Raw genomic sequence first — 23,915 nt, forward strand, 5'->3', positions numbered from 1 at the left:
GAGTAATCCGAAGCTGAAAACAAATATTGTAAATCTCTTAAAATGTTCAACATTGTACAAAACAAAAAGAATTAAATAAAGACCAATTTTAATTAAAAAAAAAAAAAAAAAAAAATCGGAGCCGCTCATAATAGTTCTAGACAGCGACAACAGCAGTCGTCCTTCCTTAGCAGCAGCACATTTGCCTGTGGTTGGTCACCACGTCTCAGGAGCAGCGCGGTTTTTCTCAGCGTGTGTCGCCAGACAGCCATTATTCCCCCCGTGTTGGGGCAGCATGAAGACTGCCATCAGGAAATCCAATTTCGGAAATCAAAATGCCTTTTTTAAGGCAAATAAACCAGTCATTGAAAGTTAATAATTTTTGTCAACGCAAGCAAGCATTCTGTGTTGGATCCTAGCAATTTAAATCTGTCGCGCCCGTCTAATTCACTGAATGTGAAAAAGCTTCTACAGTGCATGTTGTCCGTGTATCTCAATTCCCCCACTGTCAGGGCAGCTCAAAAGTTGCGATCAGCAACCGATTTTGAACCGCAAAATGCCTTTTTCAAGGCAAATAAACAAATAATTGAAGGTTAATAATTTTCTGGCATCAACACAAGCGGACATTCTGTGCGGGATGCAATCAAATTCTGTTGTAGTTGTCTAATTTTCACTTTATTTAGTAAACCCCCCACTGTAGGGGCAGCGCAAAGGCTGCGATCAACATAACCGACATTGAATAATAAACTGCCCTGTTAGTACGCATTCACAAAAGCAGTTAGTTCGACTATGCAGACTATGCGACTATGCGACTATAAACAGAATTTCGTCGTCTCCCAGCTGCCAAGTTGCAACATGATGCAACACGCAACAGCGAGCAAACGAAATCGCTTGATGTTACAAACCGCAATAAGATACGGGTTAAAACCGTTGCGTGTGTGAGAGCACCATCGGTGTTTATTCGCTGGATACACTATCTACTGAACGCAATAATCTGCTTACATGCGACATGGGGACGGGAACATTTTCTTCAACCAAGCTGCACAGCACGACACAAAACATGTTATTTTGTTGGTTCAATGAGAGTGCTATCGGTCCGGCTCGACAAGAAATCATTTTTGTGCATCCGTGCTACGAGACTGAGGAAAAACTTGAGAAACTGAAAAAAGAGCTGGAGCTTATCAAATGATCGCTCTGAACCAGAATGAAGTCACACATATTTTTCAAGTTATATCATTCCACCACGTACGTAAAATAATTCATTCCTATTTTCATCCTACTCTACTGATGGCTGTACATTAACCTACAGCCGAGCGAATCGGTTCGCGTCGCTTTTCGCGTCTATTATGGCAGAGGCCTAATGGGAAAGTTGTATCAGTTTGTTCAGAAGAATATTATTGTCGGTAATATTACAGAGATGCGATTGCGTAAATCCGATTTTGAATTGAACAATTGTTCTTTTGAGAACAAATAAAACACTTATTTGAAGAGTTAATAGCTTTTGGTACCAATAGCAGTATAGTGACAGCCTCAGCGGTAGATGCAGATGCAGCCGGTACTTCCCTGAGGCCGATGTAAAGGGAAATGGGAGCAGCAAGGCGAAACAGTTCGGGTTATGCTTAGACGCGCGTCATTTTTCGTTGTTGATATTCCCCACATGAAACGACGCGCTTTCGTATGATAGCGGTGGTATTAGCGGTAGATGCATTTGCCAACACTTCCTCCAGAAAAGCCGTGTCTAGTTTTCAATGTGAAAACACCTTTCTCATTGTGTTGACCGTGCGCCTCAGTCCTCACTATCAAGGTAACACAGAGATATAAGATAAACACTACATCCTATGATAAATTGAACAATTGTTCTTATAAGGACAACAAATGAATTAATGAAGATTTGATTTTGAATTAGAATACTTCTCTCAGGAAGTTCGGCTACATAGGGATGTAAAATGTGAATCTAAAACTGAAAAAAGTGAGAAAAATTTCAAATGCTAATAAATCGGTTAGTTTTCGATGGATTTCCTTCGTTTTTGCAGCAATCGATTAGAAAATCTTCTAAGATTCCTACCAAATGCATGAAATTGCAATTTTATCATTCGAACTATTGTACTATTGTAAACTCTTAAGCCTTGTCAAAACACAAAATTCGACCTCTGATTGGTCGTTATACCGCGCTTTCCCAAGCACGGTCGGCAGAGTTATGGACCTAGTAAATTGGGAATGCATCATTTGGCCTGTATAAGAGCTTCATCAGATAATAAACAAACATTTCAACGGATATTAAATTGAACAACTGAAATTTGAAGAACACAAATGATTATTTGAAGGGTTAATATTTTCTCGTTTTGCGCTATAATCCAAAGTTAATTATCTTCATCTTCATGCATACTCTGACTATTATTACGTGTTTGCGTCGCTTAGTGTTTGGCTACGGTCATGCAGAACGCAAATAACGGCGCGATGCGATTCGGCAAGACGAAATCTGTTGAAATGTATAGCTCTACTTCGCCTTAAAAAGAGCTGTACATTTCACCACGGTAAGGCGAATCGCATCGCGCCGGCGTTCTGCATAACCGTAGCTTTTGTTCCGTTCCCGTTTATTGATGTCGTATTAAATGTGCATATTACATTTCGGCAGCACTTCAACTTCTCATTTGCACAAAATTTAAAAATATCCAAAATATCAGACAAAAAGAAATTACAATACTGCCAATGAACGGTCAACGTTTATTTACTAGAAAAAATGACTGACACGCAAGCAGCCAGGTTATCTTTCTTGTAAAAGTATTCTACTTCAACCTTGCGGTCGTGGCTTTGCATACTACCTTCTTGTGATTTTTCAGCAATTCTAAGCTGCTTTCTAGGAATCATTGCTTACATTTTCAAACCTTAATTTTTTATTTGTTTTCTGGCTCTATTTTATTTTTCAGAAACTTCAAAATGGGACAAAAATGCCTACTTTTGCTGATTTTTAAAGACGTTTTCAGACAATTCGAAACCAATTTTGGAGGCTAAAATATTTGCGTTTTTCCAGATACTCTGTTGTTTTTTGTGCAGAAGTTTTGAAAACTTGAGCCTGTGTGCGGGCATGTTTTGGATCTTTGATTAGATTTTTCCCAGTTGCAGTTGCTTCTAACGCGATTCATTCTAGAATCCATCGTCGAAAAAAGAAGTTGGCTGTGACTAAATCTGAATTTGGATGCTCAACACACCAAGTAACGGAAGGCAAATAACGTTTCTAAACTACCTGACATTTATCATAGTTCAAACAGAGATTCTTTGATTCTTGGCTGGAAGCTGAAATGAAAAACCAACAAAACCAGGAAAGTTGTCCCTTTTCGCTGTAACTAAGTTAGCAATAACAAAAGTGAAGGCCTTTGCTTTATAGCGCCCGCGTATGGTAGTAACATTACTCAGTTCATCCGAGTTTTTCCGAGTTTTTCGTTTTTCCTTTCCTCTCCGCTACTAAACAAACCCTAATTTGGTCATTGACGCTCCGTTACTAAATAGGTTATAACCTAGCCCGAGCTCGTTATTATTTATAGGTGGCCTTACCACCGGTTTTTTTTTATGATCTTTATGGCGGTTTATTTACACTTTTTCGAGAAGAACAGTCAAGTCTCTCGTACCGTATTTTTACGACTTTCCAAACGTGAGTTCCAATACCCGCTAATGGGTTGGGCTCTTGTACATGCGAGTAGCTTAAACTTCCTAATTAGACATTTTGATTTATCAGATTCATCTCACACCGAGCTCGAGGTCCACCCAGCAAAAAGAAGTGTTGGTTCACATCGTAACTATTTCGTTCTGACATTGAGTGGGAAAATTAAAATAACGACCGGTTTCGAGTGTGTGCGTGTCCTGCTATCATCACGCTGTCATCCAACCGCTGTCATTACGCATCGAAGCAAGCGGTAAACGATATCCCTTTGGAAGCATTACAACAACATTCGCCAATAATGATGGAATCTGGTTCGACACTACTTGCTCGATTCTCTTGCTCTCTTCTTGTTTCGTCAGTTACATAAATTTTGCAAACTTACGATACGCATGGCTTGCTGCGGTTGTAAGTTACCGGTCGTTTTGCTTTATGCTGGGGTGCTAATGAAAGCACGCATTATTGCCAGCCGGAAAGTTGATACACGTTTGTCGGTGTAAACTCCGCTTTACACGGTTGATGATTATGGGGTTCCCCGCTTACTGTCCACATACCGAAACCAACTCACCCACAGGAATAAAAGACTTGAACGCTTACAACAGCTACGAACCTGGAAATTTCGGATTAAAAACCAAAATGGAACAATTGTTTGATACGTAATTGATTGTTCGCTAGTATTTATTACACAACTTTCGACATTTATCGATAAAGCGCGCGCGCTCTTGCTTGGGTCAAACCGTTACAATCTTCTCCGTGATACTCTATCATATGTGTGTTCATGTTTTTTCCACCTCTTTCTGATTCTGTGGCTTTGTTCGGTTGCAACAAACAACGTAACCCCGTACTATACTGTGTTTTTTTTTTTTAATTTCCTCTCTCACCCAACTCAAGTCTATCAGTACGCGATGATTAATTTTCCGATTGCAAACCCGAAAATTGGTTGCGGCTGTTGCTTGCAAAACGCCTCGCGCGCGGGTTGGCAGTTTCTGTTTAGTGTATTATCATTAGTTTCTCAACCGTTTCTTTCGATCAGTCTGTCAATCAGTCAGTCAGATAATGTTTAGCACTGATATTTGTAGCACACGGGTTTTGAATTGATTTTTCTTAGTTTCGTTTCTTCACTCTAGCATCTAGTTTTGAAATGAGAGAAATGAGCTCTTTAAAGGTGTATTATTTTACTTAATTTAATCAAAAAAGCAATCGGAAATCGACCTACTGATACTGGACGAGATTGCGTTGTGCGTACGATGATTGTACTCACGGCGTTTCTTCACCACCCCAAAAAAAAAACAAAAACTTTTCAACACAATGATATGATTCAATTTTTAGGGAAATTATGTCTAAACCGATTTGCCTATTGCGTGTATAACAATCGATATATAATTTTGACCCCCATAAGCGGGGCGATTTGAGAGGAAACGCAAAATATGCTTCACAAAGAAAATGGCTACTTGCTTAGAATAGATAGCTCAACAATAAACAGCGATTGACGATTGTTTTAGGGGACAAAACTGGTAAATACAAGATATATATTAGTACATATCAGTATGGATTTTTGTTTGTTTGTTGCGGTTAAATAATTGATTATTTTCGGTTTACTTCATTCAAGCACTAAAATCGTACTAAATAAATTATATGATTAGATTTTTTCACGTTCGATTTCTGCTTTACACCAGAAAATTGTCTCCGACCCTTCGTCTGTTGGGTTTAATTCTTCTAGAATTCTAGTTTTTTTTTCTCTGCAATGAGTTTCTTACAGCCTCACTTTCAGCGATTCCATCCGTTGAATGATTCTGCGCTTGAGGTCCGCATATCTGAAATTAATCCATAAAGTTTATTGTAACACCGCTTTAAAGAAGAAATATTATAATACAAGGGATTTGACGAAAATTCACCCTGCTCTTGGCAGTCCTCTCTCAGATTTCAGTAATACTTTTCGTAATGTGAAAGCCATCAGAAGAATTCTAGTCAAAGAATTTAATATGGAAAATAATCGATTTTTTTGCAGTATGTGCTGTTTCTCAGGAATATTTTCAGTTGAGATTTCAGAGCTTCGTTGACTGTAATCAAAATTCCACAGGTAAAATATTTAAAAAGATTTCTGCTATAATTGTGATCACAGCAGCTCACCATTAATGAGACTAATCACAGCAATCTGAGCTTTACTGACGTTTCTGGAGCTTTTTTTCTGTGCTCATTACAAACTCATCCTCCAAGCAATCTAGACGTGATGCAAGCTTTAAAAAAAACCTTTGCAAAACTAGTCGGCGGGGAATCCAACCGTTATCCGGAAACAGATTGTGCAACTTCGACTGCAGGGAGGCTATTCGCTTCAGATGTATTTGCTGCAATTTAAGGACTTCATTCGGTAAACCTACGAAGAGAAACCGGAACTTGAAACCCATGATGAGTCGAACATGGTGTAACGGTTGGATCAAAAAGTAGGCGCGGGGTAGTGTTTTTAACTTAGGGTGGTTGGAGACGAAGTATCACTATGCAACAGGAAGAAGTTTTCCCTTGTGTTTTATGTTTCACTTAAAAAAGAAACCTTCCAGTTTTCAGTGTTTAACTAATGAGTTGCTTTCAAGAAGCACAAATATTGATAGCAGGGCATGTAGCATTGTTATATCTACAATATAAATGTATTAAATGATATATTCAACGATGCGAAATTTTTTTTTCCAGAGGCTGATTTTAAATAAACTTCTTCGCAATCCAATCTGTTTCCAATATGGCCGATCTTGCATTTGACATACCGTTACATCATATCTCTATACATCATGCTTGAAACCAACAAGAAGCCAAGTAACGGGAAGAATAAAGATACGCTCAACGAAAGGTGTCACTTTTGCGGCAAGAAGGGCCACTTTAAGAGAGACTGTCGGATAAATGGAGCTGTTACAAACGCGGCCTTCGGTTCCAAGTTTATGGCGCTCATGATGAATGGTGATGAAACTAAGCAAAAGAATCCCAGAAAGTTGTTTGGTTTCTCATCAGGAAAAGAAATGTTTATTCTGGGCTCTAGTGCTAGCGAACATCTGGCAAACTCAAAGCAGTAGTTTTCATCAATAGAAAACTTGTAGCAGAAGGTAACCAAGCATGGAGAATCATTCCTGAAGAATGAAGCCGGTGTGCTCTGAATCCAGTCCACCGAAAAAGTTCGCGTTGGATTTTCCGTCGAGTACCTTGGAGTATCTTCTTGATCTCGCCAAGGGTACTCCCATGGCTGGCAACAAGCCGCTCTTTCCTGTTCCATTAGAGGATATATCCGACAGTGACTGCGCGGAGCAGTCGACCGATGGTTTCCACCAAGTGAAAAAGAGGAAGAAGACAATGGACAGCCAAAATTCATCTGCTGCAGAAACGTCCACCGGTTCGAAACACAAACGCAAGCAGGCCGTGCCCCTCGGTTCGTCGGACCCAGAAACGAATCGGCTGCTGCAAAATAACAAGTTTGCACTGCTGCCGGTAGAAAATGGTAACAGCGAACCCATCGCTAAAAAAGAGCGGGTCCCCCCGCTATTCACCCCGCTCCGGGATATGCTGAAGCTACAAGCGGAGCTTGCCAATTTATCGCTGGAACCTCTCTACAAAAAATGTAGCAAAGGTACCAAAATCCTGTGCTCCAACACGGAGGAGTACAACAAAGTGAGTGATCTTCTAGCCACGCACCAGGTGCCCTACTACACGCATGACAACCCAGCAACGAAGCCACTGAAAGTGGTACTGCGTGGTTTGCCTGCTTTGGCCGCATCGACAGTGAAAGCCGAGCTAGAGCAGGTTGGCCTTAAAGTGGAAGCGGTTTTTCCGATGAATCGCCGATCCCAAACCGTCAAGGACGACCCCTTCCGAGATGAGCTGTTCTTGGTACACTTTACTAAGAGAAGCACGTCTATCGGTACACTGCGTAATATCAAACATCTGTTCCACACCATCATCCAGTGGGAACCGTATCGTCCTCAACACCGTGACGTAACCCAGTGTACCATCTGTTTGTGGTTCGGCCATGGTACACGAAACTGCAGAATGATCCCGCGCTGCGACAAATGTGCTGGGGAGCATCGCTCTTCGACCTGCCTTCAACCTGATGACTCCGAGCCTAAATGCGCCAACTGTGGCCAAAACCATCGTACCACCAGCCGTAGCTGCCCGAAGCGTGCGGAATTTATTCGCATTCGTAAGGCAGCGTCAACAGCCAACCAGAACGGACGTCATCGGAAGCCTCCTCCGGCTCATACACCAGATCAGTTTCCACCGATCCGGACCAGACATGTGGTCCCCGTGTTGGAGCCGCTTCCGCTCCCGAATAACAGCCAACCGAATCGTAGCACCCCCGCTGCGAAATTTTCTGCGCAGCCCCGTCTCGCCGCCGCTGCTGCTCTCTCGAACCAAGGACCCACCCCGACTCCCGGATTGTCATACGCTGGCGTTACCTCTGGGACGTTTGCTGGTTCTACTGAAGATGACCCTCCACTATCAACAGAGGAACTAGTCAAAATCATCTCCGCTGCATTCGAAATCCAGCGTAAATATAAAACCCGCAGCCAGCAGCTTGGACCATAAGCCCTTCGTTATTGCGAATTGGAATGCTTGTTCCCTTAGGAACAAACACGTTGAGCTTCTCGATTTCCTTGGCGAGAAGGAGGTCGATATTGCCGTCATTACGGAGACTCATCTGAAACCGGAAATTAACATCTTTCTTCCGGGCTTCCAGCTGGTACGACTAGACAGGATCAGTGCAGGGGGCGGAGGAGTTGCTATTGCTGTGAGGAGCAACGTCAAGCGTCGCCTGCTGCCGAGTTTCCAACTTAAGACTATCGAAGCCATCGGGGTCGAAGTTGAAACCTCGCTCGGCCCAATCATCATCATCGCAGCGTACTGTCCCAAGCAAACCACCACCCGAGACGGTACTGCTGCTAAACTACAAAACGATCTGGCCAAGCTGACTCGGCGGCGAGCGAAGTACATCATTGCTGGAGACCTTAACGCTAGGCACGAAGTGTGGGGCAACCGAAGACGAAACCGGAACGGCATCATCCTGGCGGAAGACCTTGAGACCGGGCACTACAACATCTTGGCACCGGAGTGCCCTTCCAGAATCTCCCGGACCGGGGTTCACTCTGTCCTGGACATATTCCTGTCCAACATGGCAATCTTCGAGGTTCCAGTGGTGTTCGAGGAGCTCTCGTCGGACCACTATCCGGTGATGCCTACCTTGGGTGCCACTGCAGAGACGGTGGCCAATCAGCCTAGGCGAGATTACCATCGCGCCGACTGGGTCCGGTTTCAGCGTATCGTCGACGAGAACACCATCACCGACCACCCCTTGAACACTCCAGCGGAGATCGACCAGGCATTGGACACACTCCAGCGTGCGATTGCCGTCGCACGTGTCTCGGCGGTCCCCGTACAGCAAACTCAGGTGAGTACCGCCCTCCATATCGACAGCACCACTAAACACATCATAAGGTTGCGCAACATCTATCGGCGCCAGTACCAACGAACTGGTGACCGATCCAAGAAGACCATGAGCAACCGACTGACCAAGGTTATCCAGGAACGCATTCAAGATCTACGGAACCGCGAGTTTGGCCAAAAGCTCCGCCAGATTCGTGTCGTCACACAATCTGGGGCGAAACATCGTCAGCCCTTTCGAGCTGGCTGTTTCTGAGGGAGTTTCCATGGTCGACAATTCGAACAGTTTGGTCCCAGAGGAAGCACGAGTGACGGCGGATGAGCTCATCGGTCTAGCGAGGGGATCTAGGAATATGAAGGCCCCCGGCTTTGATAACACATTTAACCTCGAGCTCAAGCACTTGAGCCACGGCTCATTTGCTTTTGTAGCACGTGTTTTCAACCGGTGCTGGGAGCTTGGCTACTTCCCTTCAATGTGGAAGTTAGCTAAAGTCATCCCAGTACTGAAGCCGGGGAAAGATCCTTCTATTCCTAAGAGCTATCGTCCAATCAGCCTACTCTTTGCCCTCTTCAAGCTGTTTGAAAAGTCGATCCAGAGCCGCCTGCTTTCATTCACCGATGAGAATGGTGTCCTTCCTGAGGAACAGTTTGGTTTCCGCAAGGGCAGGTCCACCATCCATCAGCTCAATCGAGTTACGAACATCATCCAGCGGAACAAGTCGGTGTCCAAGACGACAGCAATGGCGCTTTTGGATATTGAAAAGGCTTTTGACAATGTGTGGCATGATGGCCTGGTGTACAAGCTACATCTACACAATTTTCCGATATATTTGATAAAGATCATCAAAAGTTATCTCTCGGACAGAGCTTTTCGGGTTTCCTTGCACAATGTGTGCTCAGAGCAACTCAACATTGATGCAGGAGTGCCCCAAGGTAGTATCTTGGGACCACTCCTGTATAACATTTACACCTCGGATATCCCACCTCTCCCGGGGGGTGGAGTGTTGTCCCAATTCGCGGATGATACCGCGATCATGTATAAGGGTCGCATCATCCGCGCTCTGACACGCAGGCTGCAAGGAGGCCTGGATGCTCTGAATGAGTACTACACCAGCTGGAAAATTGTGATCAATGTGGCTAAGACCCAGGTCATTTTGTTTCCACATTCGAGATCGCCCAGGCTTGTTCCTGCTGACGATTGCAGGATACGGTTCGGTGGCTCCCTCATAGAGTGGTCCAACGTGGTTGTTTATCTTGGTCTGTCTCTGGACAGTCATTTGATTTTTCGGGCACATGTCGATAAGACTGTGAACAAATGTAGCATCCTCATCAGGGCATTATACCCCTTGATTTGTAGGACATCGACATTGTGCCGGAGGAATAAGATGGCTGTCTACAGACAGATTATTTACCCCACGTTGGAGTACGCAGTACCAGTTTGGAAGGGCTCTGCCCAGACACACAGGCTGAGGCTCCAGCGCGTGCAAAACAAAATTTTGAAGATGATATTGAACCTACCCCCCTGGACGCGAACAAGCGAGGTACATGAGCTTGCAAATCTGGATACCTTGGCAGAGCAATTCGACCGCTACTGTATGAGATATGGAGGGAGGTGCTCCACTTCAGAACATGCGATTATTCGCGAGTTATAGTTTTTAAGTTTGTACATAGTAGGATTAAGTAGTATTAAGTAGGTAGGTTATTTGAAAATTCTTAAATTTAAAAAAACACAACACAAAAACATAAAAACATCACAAAAATTACCAAAATCCAATCAATAAGCAACAATTATTAAAAAAAAGAGAAAATCAAAACTAAAGATGAAATGCTTAGACAGCAAAACACTTACACTGTTAAACTATTGTTCCATAAAAAAAAACACTGAAGAAATATATTGAAATTTAGTCAAAAAAAAAAAAAGTCGAAGCCGCTCATTATAATTCTAGACTGCAACAGGAGCAGTCCTCCCTTACCAGCAGCAGTGGATACAGCAGCAGTAGCAGTGCAGCGGATAACGGCCACAGCTGTGGTATGGCAACGGATAGCGGAGCGCGTCTCAGCATCGATAGCAGGACCAGGTGATGCAGGGCAGCGGATACCAATGGCAACAGAAGCGTCCACTACTGTGGCAGCGGGGATAGCGCAGCGGTTGACGTTGTTCTCAGCATCTATATAAGCAGGGCCAGCTGATGCAGTGTGGCATTTTAGTGAAATGCTGTCTCTGAGCTATAGCAGGCACACTAGCTAATGCATCCAATGAAAAGAACGTTCTGGAAAACTTTTCAGTGTTTATTTCCCCCAAGGTATTCTTTATTCGCACTGCCATGATAACGCAAGATGTGATCGGCATCTTATCAGACATTGAATTAAACAACAAATTGTCCTTATTATTTTCTCTTAAATCAATTTACACTTTCAAGAAATTCGGAACAGATATATATTTGGTTTCATCTCCGTGTCTCAGAACGAACTGAATTAACTTTGCCTTCAGTCATGAACACAACATCCGAAAAGCTTTCATTATCAGCATAAAAATTAATTTTACGCATAATCAAAATTCAAAAATTATCAAGTCCAAATCAGGACAAGCAACTATACTATTGAGAATCCTTGTTGAAGCGCGAAATTTGACTGATCTGATTAGTCGTTAATATGATTACTTCTCAAGCACGGTCGACAGAATTATAGACCTTTCCATTTTAAATTTGATATTTGTCTGTATAAGAGTAAGGATGGGAATTATCGACTGAAATGGCTATCGATAGTTATCGATGATTTCCTACTACTATCGATAGGTTTTTCATCCCTATATAAGAGCCTGTTTCAGTCGAAGCCGCTCATAATAGTTTTAGACAGCGACAACAGCAGTCTTCTCTTAGCAACAGCAGTAGCAGTGCAGTGGATACCAGACGGATAGCGGCCACAGCTGTGGCGTAGCAATGGATAGTGCACTAGTTGCAGCGGATCTCAGCATCGATAGCAGCTGGGCCAGCTGATGCAGGGACAGCGGATACCAATAGCAGCGTATAGCGGCCAAAACATTGGCATGGCTACGGATAGCGTAGCAGTTGCAGCGGGTTTAGCATCGATAGCAGCTGAAGCAGTGAGGCACTTTAGTGAAATGCAGTCCAGTAAGTGCATTCAATGAAAAGTTGACTCATTTTGACAACACATGAGCCGTCTAGTTTTGAGTGTTAAATCAGCTTTTCACTGTTTATTTTATCACATGAAATACTTTATTCACACTGTCAGTGATAACGCCAAGATGTGATCGGTATCTTATCCGATATTGAATTGAACAACAAAATAAAAAAATTACTGACACGCAAGCAGCCGGGTTTTCTTTCTTGTAAAAGTATTCTACTTCATCATTGCGGTCGTGGCTTTGCACACAACCCTCCTGTGATTTTTTCTTCACAGAACCGAAACCAGATTCAACATCTCGAAGCCTAGAGCCATATGCTAGCAAGAATTTGGTACAAGCGTCTCGACCAATTGAGGCTTATAATGCTCCGATTGACGTCTCGCTATCGCATTTCTTGTAATTCAGTATGTACGTCTCGTATCACCGGATCATGAATCCTCTAGTATACGAGATACTACGGTGAAACGTCTCGTCCCATCAAGTCGATTGTTTATTGTTGGTTTATCAATGAACGTCTCGTAACACCGAATAATTATCAATACAGTGAAACGTCTCGCAACATCGAGTAGGTTCGAGCCATTTTGCTGCGGGAACTATATCCGGCAAGATCGGCATTACTTGACCGAGCTAAACTTCGTTCATATTGGATGCGAGCACTAGCAATATACTTACACAAATAAAATGTATAACGAATAATCGAAATCAATCTGATTTTCATGGAATTTATTTCTTTTTTTTTGCAGTTATTATCTGAACTTACAATAACAAAAAAAAAGAAACCTAACAGGATCGCCAAAAGTGCGCCTTGCCTTATCGATGATGTTGCCACGAAAAAGCCAGAACGAATGTAGTGATTTCGCAGCATGCTATGATTCGTCCAGTTTCATATTTTGAATTGCTATCAACATGCGCTAGGTTATATGTTATGCTCTAGGATATTATATGCCTGCTGCGCATCTACTACAGTGGCGGCGACAGAGCGGAACGGGGAGTCGATTTCGTTAGTGAACTTCATCGCGGCCAGGGGATGGGCCATCTGTAGTACCCAATTTGCACGTCTGAATATTCGGAAGCACCCCAATGGAGAGGCCTGCTCCCAGATCGACCACATGCTGATCGACGGTCGGCACTTTTCAGACGTCATAGATGTGCGGTCCTTTTGATGGCCGCGGTAGGCAAGATTCGCGCCTGGCTGTCCAACGTATTTGAAACGAGATCACTGAGGAAGATACTTCAGGATATCCAGAGGTTATCAGCGAAAGGAATTACGGCAGAGTATACTCGGAAAGTTGATAGACGGATCGGTGAACCAGCTGGAGTGGACCTGAACGAGCAGTGGAAGTACAGCCATGATGCGGTTAGCGAAACAGGGCGAGAAGTGATAGGCATGACAACGGCAACCACGCATAGTGGGTGGTTCGATGTTGAGTATCTGGAGGTGACGGAAAAGAGAAGGCTTCACCGCCGTAAGAAAAGTGAGCACTACGATCGCGGGGAAATAAGATAGGAAATAACATAGAAATTAAGGAGGACGGACAAGCTGTGGACCCACCAACATTGGACGAGGTGAAGAATGCTTGAAAAGAGCTGAAGAATCACAAAACCGCTGGGAAGAACGGCTTACCGGCCGAACTTATCAATCTTGGGAGCGAGCGGCTGTGTAGTGCAACTCACCAGATTATCCTAAGGGTATGGACTGGGGAACAAATTTTCTATATGAAGTAGGCCTTCTAAACATGATCACATGAGTTCCTTACATTTTCTATCATCATCTAATAGGTCTTTTTTCGCAATCCACAAGAGCGTACAAAAGGAGATACGAACATTATCTCGTGGTTTAAAATCATGCATTAATATAAGCCACTTCCAACTTTGTCTCATGGGTTCTTCACATTAACATTTCACCAGTGGTAGCTAGGTGTTTCTATTATGCATTCAGCAATCTTTGTTTCTTGAACAGTAACGAATGTGAAATTTTTATTTTTCCTTCATCGGAGCAGCCGCGAGAGTTTTTCCTTGCAAATCGAAGTGCTCACACCGCACCTTCGATCAGTTCAGTTGTGCAAGGTTCTGCTGAGTAGATGTCTAGTTCGTTGTGAATTGTAGGTGCATCTGTCTTCATATCCTGCTGGAAACTGTTGTTGGTGTTATTTCGTCCCACATATGACCTTATTGATCTTGGTGCTACCGCATCATAGTGGCTTCTAACTGTATTTCGTAATATTCGTCCTGCGGTTCTGTAAACTAGACGATTTTATAGGCCCGTCCTCCAAATAGACATCATTCTTCCTGTTAAGTCCCGCTTCATCGAATATATTTAGGGTCGACGAAAAAACTTCGAATATTTTCCCACATGTCGTTCTTCGACCATAATTTGGCAGTTTCTTAGTTTAGTTACTGAATAAAACGTTGGAAAAAATGACCCTTTTCATAAAAACGTTCCATTTTTTTCAAATGCAAAGATGCTAGAATTACCGAAACAACAAAACTGTACAAAGTTTCACTAAAATCTGAGAAGGATTTTGTTGCCAACTGTAGAGATGAGTTTGCGTGAAATCCCTCCTTTACTTACTTCGTTCTTATCCGGAACAGTTCCCGCTGTTCTTCCTCGTGAAAGCGTTCGAGAATTGCCCGGCACTCATGGATAGAGAGGTTCAGAAACTGGGCCACTTCACTACTGCTCGCATCACATAGAAAATATAAAAAATGGATCAATTTTAGATTTCGGGGCTAGCGGGTCTAGTTTAGTGAGCCTACCTAATTTCCGGCGTTTGTTGTCCATCCATGAGGAAAAGCTTGGCAATATCCTCATGTGGTCCGAGAATCACGCGCGCCACCAGCGGATAGTCGTCCTCTTTCAACTTTTTCTGTTCGCCATTGTCCTTCACAACAAACAGGGCAAAGTTTTCCGCTCTGCTCTCGACCTTGTACTTCTCCAATAAGAGAGTGATAACCTAGCAAAGAAAATAACATCAATAATACAGCATCAATATAAATACAATCACAAATTTACCTCCTGAGTATTCACCATCGACGTCACCCAAACATTCATCTGAGAGCCGTGGGGTGGCGTGAAAAAAGACGTCTCGCGATTATAGAAATGCCCATTGATAGAACATCGCCGCTTCAGCTTCGTACGCGACCGACGATTCCCTGAGCGCCGCTTAATCGCCGTCGAACCCGTCTTCGGTGGCTTCCTAAGCACGACCCCATCCTCCGTAGTCGTCACCGTCGTCGCCGTTGACATACTAACCGTCGTCAAGCTGCTTTCATCCGTTGGACTTACAACAACCGTTTCCCCGTTTTCAAATGGTTTTCCATCCTTCCCCAATTCATCGTAACAATCCATCTTAATACGAATCGAAGTCTGCGGTCGGTTAGATGGTTTCAGCGTTTCCGTCGCTTCGTCATCGCTGTCCATAAAACTATTTCCCGAGTAATTATTGCCATGAGATTTAGACCGCAACAGTCCCCGATCGCCGGTCCAACTGTCCGTATCGGTTCCAGGTGACGTTACCGAGCCGGAATCCGACTGATGTCGTTGGTAAGCAATTCTCGCTAGCCGTCCATTCGTATTCGTTCCTCCGTTGGAGAGCTTTCCCGCTAAAGGCTTGAGCGTGTCGTCATCGACGACGTGAAAAGAATCTGCAATTTCGAAGAAAAAAAACGCAGTAGTCATTGGTGCTAAGCAAACATTATCGCAACATTTTCGATTGGAGCTAGACATCAAAATTTTCGCAGAAAACATCAAGAAAAATGTACTGTATCAATTTCCCGTTCAATTCGTGCTGTCTGCCGAACAGCTTCTGCTGTGACGGCGCTTGTGGACCATGCGGTGGCAGCTGTACGGCACCCTGTGGACCATGCTGCAGCCCTTGTGGAGGCCCGAGTCGAGTGTGCTGTGAGCCACTGAGTCAGCCGATTCCGGCCGTTAGTTGTGCCTTCGTGTTTCGGAATGCTCACTTTGACTATACGATGCGACTGAAGAACGCTGGATTTTATGACTGAGGAGATCCGTCATAAGCCAAGGGAAAAGGGCTCATAGGTGAACACGGGATCTGATCTGTACCTATGAACAAGATCAATAAAAAAAATTTCTGAGGAATAAAACCGATTTTTACTTTGGTCTCGTCTAGCATTCCGAAAAGTTTCCGATTCAAAGGCTCTGCTGTGAAAACCCTCATAAAAGAACTTTATCATTTTCTCCATTTAACAGATCAAAGTAACCCGTTTTCGTCACTAGTCTGGCAACATCTGAAGCGAATTGTCGATCTAAATTTTGGTGTCAAAACGTTTTCAACCTCATTTTTCACCTGCGAACATGTCTCAACATCCAATGTTCTTCGAGACCACCTACGCAGCGGACTACATCCGACCGGTGGCGAACCGAGAAATCACCCTCCAACGCGAAAGTGACCCGAATCTACCCCCAAGCTGTTTCTCGCCTCCTCTGGCGTGCACAACGCCGATTAGTCACCCAGAACCAACGGCAAGCGGATCCCAGCAGATGTCGAGCTTCCAGTGTGGCATCAATCAATTTGTACCACAACTTTGCCAAACCTATCCAGCCGTTTACGAAGAATTGCAGCGCAATTCCGCCTGGCTGCAGCAAGCCGGCCGATCACCGATGAAAACCACCTACCAACTGGATTATGACCATCTATCCGAGTATCCGCTTGGTCCCTACCCGGAAGACACCAAATACTATATACGCGAGTGCAACGGCACTGCCTGCAGTGGCCAGCACTGTTGTGCTGGCGGTCTTTGTTCTTGCCAGTTGTGCCCACCTGGCGAAAGCTGCCAGTACCCCAGTCAGAGCGGTGAGAGAATCTCGAAAATTCCAAAAAGTTACATCAACTCCAGCCACTGGCCGGAACGGCCCTTCCAAGATAGAAGAAAGCTTACCGAGTACCAAGACCGGATCAGCCGTGTTGGAGGCATAACGCAACGGGAACGAATTCACGACCATAGCTGCTGCACGATGCCAGCAACTTGCCACCATGAGTTCATTTTGAGAAAGTCAACCGAATAAATCTGAGGTTTTTTTTTTTGTTACCTGTAATATTACCCTGGGGAAGTGAAAACACATTCCGACACTGTTCGTCCGATAGGCTCCGATTCATCACCGACTCGTTGTACAGCTTAAGGGAGTCATTTATTCGAGCCGGATCGATGGGTTGGTTCAATTTCAACGTTCCGTCCGTGTTACCTAGATTTGCCGCTCCGCTGATAAATTCTTGGCTCATTTGCATTTTGAATGCTTCGAAATCATGTGACCGCAGTGTTCCCTGTGGCGTCCTGAACTCCTCGTCTCCATTGGTAGCGGTCGTGGTTGTGTTGGTGTCCGTCGTTACAGCGGATGCCGACGAGGACGATCCGGATTCGGTGTTCGGCTGAGGAGTTAGGGTTTTGTAGTCCGTATCAGTGACACTGTCGGAAGGCTCACTTCGAAGGGAGTTATCCCCTTCGCCATCGGTCGCAATGGATGATGGCAGTGGTGAGGGCATGGTGCGATACAGTCGTTCCGTTTCGTCGGTTTTACGCTCTACCTGAAGCAGTTCATCGATTTCATCCCATTCGAGCTGCTTGACGTCTAATTTTGGAGGGAGGGTCACGAATTTGTTTCCATTTTGAACGTGACTGGGGGACACTTCTTTCGAATTTTCTGCCGAATTGGGTTTTGAGGATCCGATCGAGTTTAAATCTGATGAAATGCTTAGAGTATCGTACGATAGGCTTTCGGAAATCGTCGTTGTATCGTTACCATCTCCACCCTCCGTCAAGCTGGAACTCATCGGATCACTCCGATGATCCGGGTTGAGATTCTCCTTGCCCTCGAGATCGCGCATTGCCGAAACCATCGAGCTGGGATTACTGTACCGGTAAGAGTTACGTTTCCTAACAGTCACCACCGTTCGCTGATCATCATCTTCCTTGAGATGGATAATTCCTTGTACGCCCCAGTAAATCCTCAGTGCTCCTTCCAGCACTAGCCGGCCGTTAACTTCACGACTGCGAATTTCCTGACTCTTGTTGCTCGGAAACTGATTAAACAGCTTCAGTTTGGCCTCCAGATGGGCACGTGGAATCACTGGACCGGCTCCGCCGGCTGTCGGAGACCGTCCAATGGCTTGTTTTTTTAGTTCTGGTTGCCCGTAACTTTTGTGCGATTCGACACGTGTCCCGTGGCCAAACAGCTGCGGCCCGAAAAGGGCACCGTAACAAGGCACGTGGCAGTAGGGAACACCTTTGTGCTGTGGGAGAAAGTAAAGAAAAATTCATTAGAGAGCGTCATTTTTTGGGTTATGGAATTGTTTACTGATTGGGGTAGGTATGCGGTTCAAATAACAATGGCGTAGAATACCTTCAAAGGTCAGAAAAGGCCCAAAAAAATAAAACAAAATTGAACTTAGAATGGCAAAGAAACGCCGAAAAAGCCAATAAAAATGGTTTAAAATTAACCACAGATATACAGAAAAAAAAAAAACAATTGAACATTATCTAAAATTGAGGTTAGAATGGCGAAGAAACGTTTCTAAAGGCAAAAATATACATTCAGATTTGAGCTCAGTGTTGTGATAAAGATGATTCCTCGAATAAAATTGACTTTCGAAGGCTTTCCTTTACGAACTTAAGAAATGGAGAGCAAAGGATTGCAAGTATACTTTTCTTGTATAAATACGACATCGATTGAGCTCTCGAACTCAAGTATCGGTTCTGGAGTCGAGGTTCACCAGCAAAATCGTCGAGACTACCACCATGTCGACTGGCCGGCATTCGGACGGAGTGTCGATCTACATGTCAATTTTAATCGGCCAATCGAGACTACCGAAGACATTGATGGGGCTGTCGAAGAGATCCAAGCTGCCGTTCATTTGGCCAAGGAAGAAAACATCAGACAGATTCCGGTTAACCGTAAGTCTTTAGATTTTGATCCCACCACTAACAAATTGGTTAGGCTTAGAAATATCTTCCGGAGGCAATACCAAAGAACTGGTCAACGAGATAAGAAAATTTCGTCCGATAATCTCACTAAAATAATAAGAGCTAGAGTTGAAAAGTTGCGTAACCGTAACTTCTCCAAATTAGTCAGCGGTCTGGACAATTACTCCAAACCCTTCTGGAAACTTACCAAAGTGCTTTAAAACAAACCCAAACCAATCCCTCCTCTCTCCTCTGATGGTAGACAATTATTAACACCGGCTGAAAAGTCAAATGCCCTTGGAAATCACTTCCTAAGCTCTCACCAATTAGGCAATAGGGTTAAGTCCACTCGAAGACATCGTGTCTAACACCTTACACACAGTTCAACAGTCCCCCAACATCTTTCCGGAAGAGCAGAGAGTGACGGCGAACGAGGTCAAAAACACAATCAAACAAACCAAAAACATGAAGGCGACTGGCTTTGATGCAATATTCCACATCGAGCTAAAGCATTTAAGCGACTCACGGTACCAACATCTTGCATCCATCTTCAACAGATGCTTTGAACTTGGATACTTTCCACGTTGTTGGAAAATTGCAAAGGTAATTCCCATACTAAAGCCCGGTAAAGATCCGACTTCGCCCAAAAGTTATCGCCCTATAAGCCTCCTCTCTGCTCTATCCAAGCTATTCGAAAATCTCATACAACCCCGGCTGCTGGATTTTGCCGATTCCCACAGCATATTCCTTAACGAACAGTTTGGATTCCGCAAGGGCCACTCCACTGTTCATCAACTTGTGGGTGTTGCAGACATCGTCAGGCGGCATAAAGCCGTCGCTAAAACATCTGCCATGGCATTGCTGGACGTCGAAAAGGCGTTCGACAATGTCTGGCATGATGGCCTGGTCTGTAAGCTGCAGAGATTCAATTTTCCAATCTTCCTGGTGAGGATTATACAGGACTATCTATCGGCCAGAACATTCCAGGTCAGCCTCAACAACATCAGCTCGGACACTTTTGCAATTGGTGCCGAAGTTCCGCAAGGAAGTAACCTTGGTCCAATCCTATTCAATATCTTCACATCAGACATCCCTGATCTACCTGGTGGAGGTAAACTATCACTATTTGCCGATGATACCGCACTCATATACAAGGGTCGCGTAATAAGGGCTCTAGTAAGAAAACTTCAACAAGGCCTGGATGCCCTGGCCGAATACTTCAACAGTTGGAAAATTTGTATCAATCCAAATCTACACGACTAGTTCCGGCTGATGATGTCAAGGTTCGGTTAGGAGGCTCTACTATCGACTGGTCTAAAGAAGTGGCCTATTTAGGACTTACCTTAGACAGTAAACTTATCTTTAGATCCCAAGTAGACAAAACTTTAACAAAATGCAACCTGCTAATTAATCAACTGTACCCTCTTATCAACCGAAAAGCAAAATTGAATATTAAGAATAAGCTTGCTATCTTTAAACAAATTTTTAGACCTATAATTGAATACGGTCTCCCAGTTTGGGAAACCTGCGCTCAAACACATAAAACCAAACTGCAGAGAATACAAAACAAGATCCTCAAACTTATTTTAAATCTCCCTCGTTGGACTGCCTCTGACATTGTGCACGAAACAGCCGAAGTAGATATTCTTGATGTTAGGTTTCAGAAGGTTGTTCAGGCTTTCCGCCAGAGAACATCTCAATCCCAACATGCAATAATCCGCAACCTAGTTTTCCAGTGATCCTCATCCAACTTCCAATAAATAAAATTGCTTGTAACTAACCTCGAGCAAACCGCGAGTAACCGGCTCAACTCAAAACTAACACTACCATCAAAGCCTCCCTCAGAATGTAAATATTGTAAATAATAGGTTTAGTTAGGTTAAGTTTGTTCTCAAAACATACCAGTGGCAAAGTTCACAAAAATCTAAATATATAACTAAATGTAAACAACAAAGAAATGATACACATAAACTAAAGATGCACAGCAGTTCGCTAAATCACTTGAAATGTAAAACAAATGTATACAAACGTAAATAAGGAATTTAATTCGTGAAAAAAAAATTTGCTCTTGAACTCAATCTAGTTTCGAACGACGGTAAGGACAGTCGGTGGTAACAAAGGAGCCCCATCAGTAATACGAAACAGTGGCAACATAGAGCCCTGCCAGCGATACGAATAGGTGGCATCCAGAAGTCCCGTCATCGACACGAACCGGTGAAAACAAGGTGCCCCCGCCAGTTCTACTTACAGCCGGCAATATGGAGCATCCACAAATCGTCACGCCCGTAGATCGTAACAAGAAGCGATCGATGGAATCGACCAAAAGACAGAAAAACATTACCCCATGCACGTGGGCTAAAAACGGCCTGTCAGTATCTACAATATATTGAACGATAACATAAAAGGATAAACAATTTACCAAAAATCACGAAAAAATGCACTTCTAAAAGCCAAAAAAAAGACCAACCATAAAGTAATCTAAAATTGACCTCAGAATCGCAAAAACACACTTCTAAATGCCCAGCAAAGCAATAAAAGGAAATTATCGTAAATTCAATTTAGAATTGCAACACTTCTTCTAGAACTTCTAAAAAAACTTCTGGAACAAAAATAACAGAGAAAGAAAATATATGATACAAAACAGAGCACAGAATTAAGAAAGCCAGAAAAAAAAACGAAAATTATTCTGAAAAACTAAACTGAAAGAATGACAGGAAAACGCTTCTGAAGGAGTCAAAGTTAAACTCAGAATGGTATGAGAAAGCTTTTGCAGGCTACAAAAGTTGGGTTCAAAATTCAGAATAATATTTGAGAAAATGGATTAGATTTGGAATTTAGTGAAGAAGACGACGAAAATCTGAATCCGAAGAAAAAACTAACAGACTGGGACAGCAGCGATCCGAGCTTACAAAGGCTCAACTGCCGGCGAGAAGCAAAGTTACTGAAAATTGCCCCATGTTTTACAGTTTTTACCCAGCTTCCAACATAACATGCGGATTTAACAAAGTTGAAAACCTGGGTAGACTTCAGGAGTGCCTGAAGAGTCTGTGGGAATGGAACTACCGGAAAGCTTCTGTGATGTCAACTGGAGAAAGTCCGTAAGTTAGAGCCACCGAAGGAGGGTCCCAACTCCGTTCCAAACTGCAGTGGAGCAGCTTTATGAACATCTGGAAGCAACCGAACTGGCACAGCATCTCGTCAATTCACAACTCATCGACGATGACAACCGCGGTTGTGTTATGAACGCGCCTAAAAGCGGGCAATATTACGAACCATCACCATTTTTTTGTCGACGATCGTGTCTGAGGCCTGCGAACGGGAACGTTTAGATGAGCTACAAGCCTGTATAGAGAGCTTCTACATGGTTCCCATCATCCATTGCATTTAATGAGTAATCTACGAATTCAAGCAAATTTGTGGACGTAGAGCGGCCTATGAAAAAGCCGTGTTGACACCAACGTTTCTTGGATATTCTGGATAAAATGCACAATAATGGCGATTTTCTTCGGAGAATGTGGTATAGATTTCCTGGGAAAATTTTACAAAAAGATTACAAATTTTCTCCGAGTTATCACCAACATGATCGTCGAGTTGCATTATTGATGGAAAATTGTTTTATTTCAGTTTTGTTTTGACGTAATTGAAGAAGTTCTTTGGACAAGACTCAATTTCTGTCTCAGTTTTTGCATTGAATTTAATTCACTTCACATGAAGAGAACGTTCGCATTTCTCGGTGCTCTCTCAGAGACTTTTTACTCTATGATCGACTCAATCGAACTGCATTAAGAATGTTTCACCGGTTATTATGACGAAGGCGACTGATAAACAACGGCTGTTGATCAAGGCTCAACATCCTTCGGTTCTACGAACTCTCTGCCAGGATGAGTACCAAAATGCCGAGGCCGTTCACTGAATGCAAGCACAGTTCGACGGCTTTTCAGAAGAGATGAATCTGCTAATAACAAACCTCGCACTGAAACCAGGACAGGAACCCGACAGGTATGGGAGATGCAAGCTAACACCGATTCTAGATCAGGACGGTATTCTGCGGATGAGCGGTCGAATGGTGCCAGCATAATTGCACTGGCCAACACAGGTTTTAACCTAGAGCTCAAACTGCAAACAAAAATTAAAGATAGCAGGAACTTTTTTAACTATTCCTGTTCATTTCGATGCCCCAAGTCGGTACTATCGAAACGTCTAGGGGCACAAAAATACACAGGAACGGTTAAAAGGCTTTAATCATTTATTTTTTTCAGTTTGAGCTCCAGGGCATTTTTTTTTTCTTTTTTAGATCAGTGTTATCAATTAACTATTTCGAGACACACCTGCTCTGATAGGAAATCAAGAAGATTTGGAAGTCGGGTTCGATCAGTTTAATATTTTTTTCCAAAATCTTTATTATAAAATTTGGGAAATAAGAAATCAACAATTCCGCAATCAAACCTTTGTGCCAAACACTGTCAAATGCTTTTTCTTTGTCCAGAAGAGCAGCTCCAATGGAATTCTCTTCACATTTTTTAGCTCGTATCATATTGAAAACTTTGAGCAATTGATGAGCTGTGGAATGCCCAAGGGAAAATCTGAACTGTTCATCCACAGAAATTGAATTGTCGTAGATGCGTGACATTATCTTTTTAGGAATTGATTGAGCTCGAAATACTCTACCGGTACGAAGGATTTACTTCTCCGCGATCGCGGCTGGCAGAAGGGCCAGTGAGCTTACTTAATGGGAACTTAAGCAAATAAAACGATTACTTCAATATAAATTTATTGCGCTCGCCTTGGGTGATCAAA

General features: G+C 43.4%; 1 protein-coding gene across 1 annotated transcript in view; it reads right to left on the reverse strand.

Annotated features, from left to right (window-relative positions):
* Positions 1-5,254: 5,254 nt before the first annotated feature.
* Positions 5,255-23,915, reverse strand: part of LOC129732243 (uncharacterized) — a 32,925-nt gene continuing 14,264 nt past the window's right edge. The window contains exons 3-7 of the mRNA XM_055692922.1: positions 17,251-18,448; positions 15,208-15,839; positions 14,952-15,148; positions 14,767-14,871; positions 5,255-5,448 (exon numbers count right to left, since the gene is read on the reverse strand). Coding sequence (XP_055548897.1) covers positions 5,388-5,448; positions 14,767-14,871; positions 14,952-15,148; positions 15,208-15,839; positions 17,251-18,448 — 2,193 coding nt within the window. The 3' untranslated portion in view covers positions 5,255-5,387. The remainder of the gene's footprint in view (positions 5,449-14,766; positions 14,872-14,951; positions 15,149-15,207; positions 15,840-17,250; positions 18,449-23,915) is intronic.

This window comes from Wyeomyia smithii, chromosome 1 (assembly GCF_029784165.1).
Source record: "Wyeomyia smithii strain HCP4-BCI-WySm-NY-G18 chromosome 1, ASM2978416v1, whole genome shotgun sequence".
In the NCBI taxonomy this organism is placed as follows: domain Eukaryota; kingdom Metazoa; phylum Arthropoda; class Insecta; order Diptera; family Culicidae; genus Wyeomyia; species Wyeomyia smithii.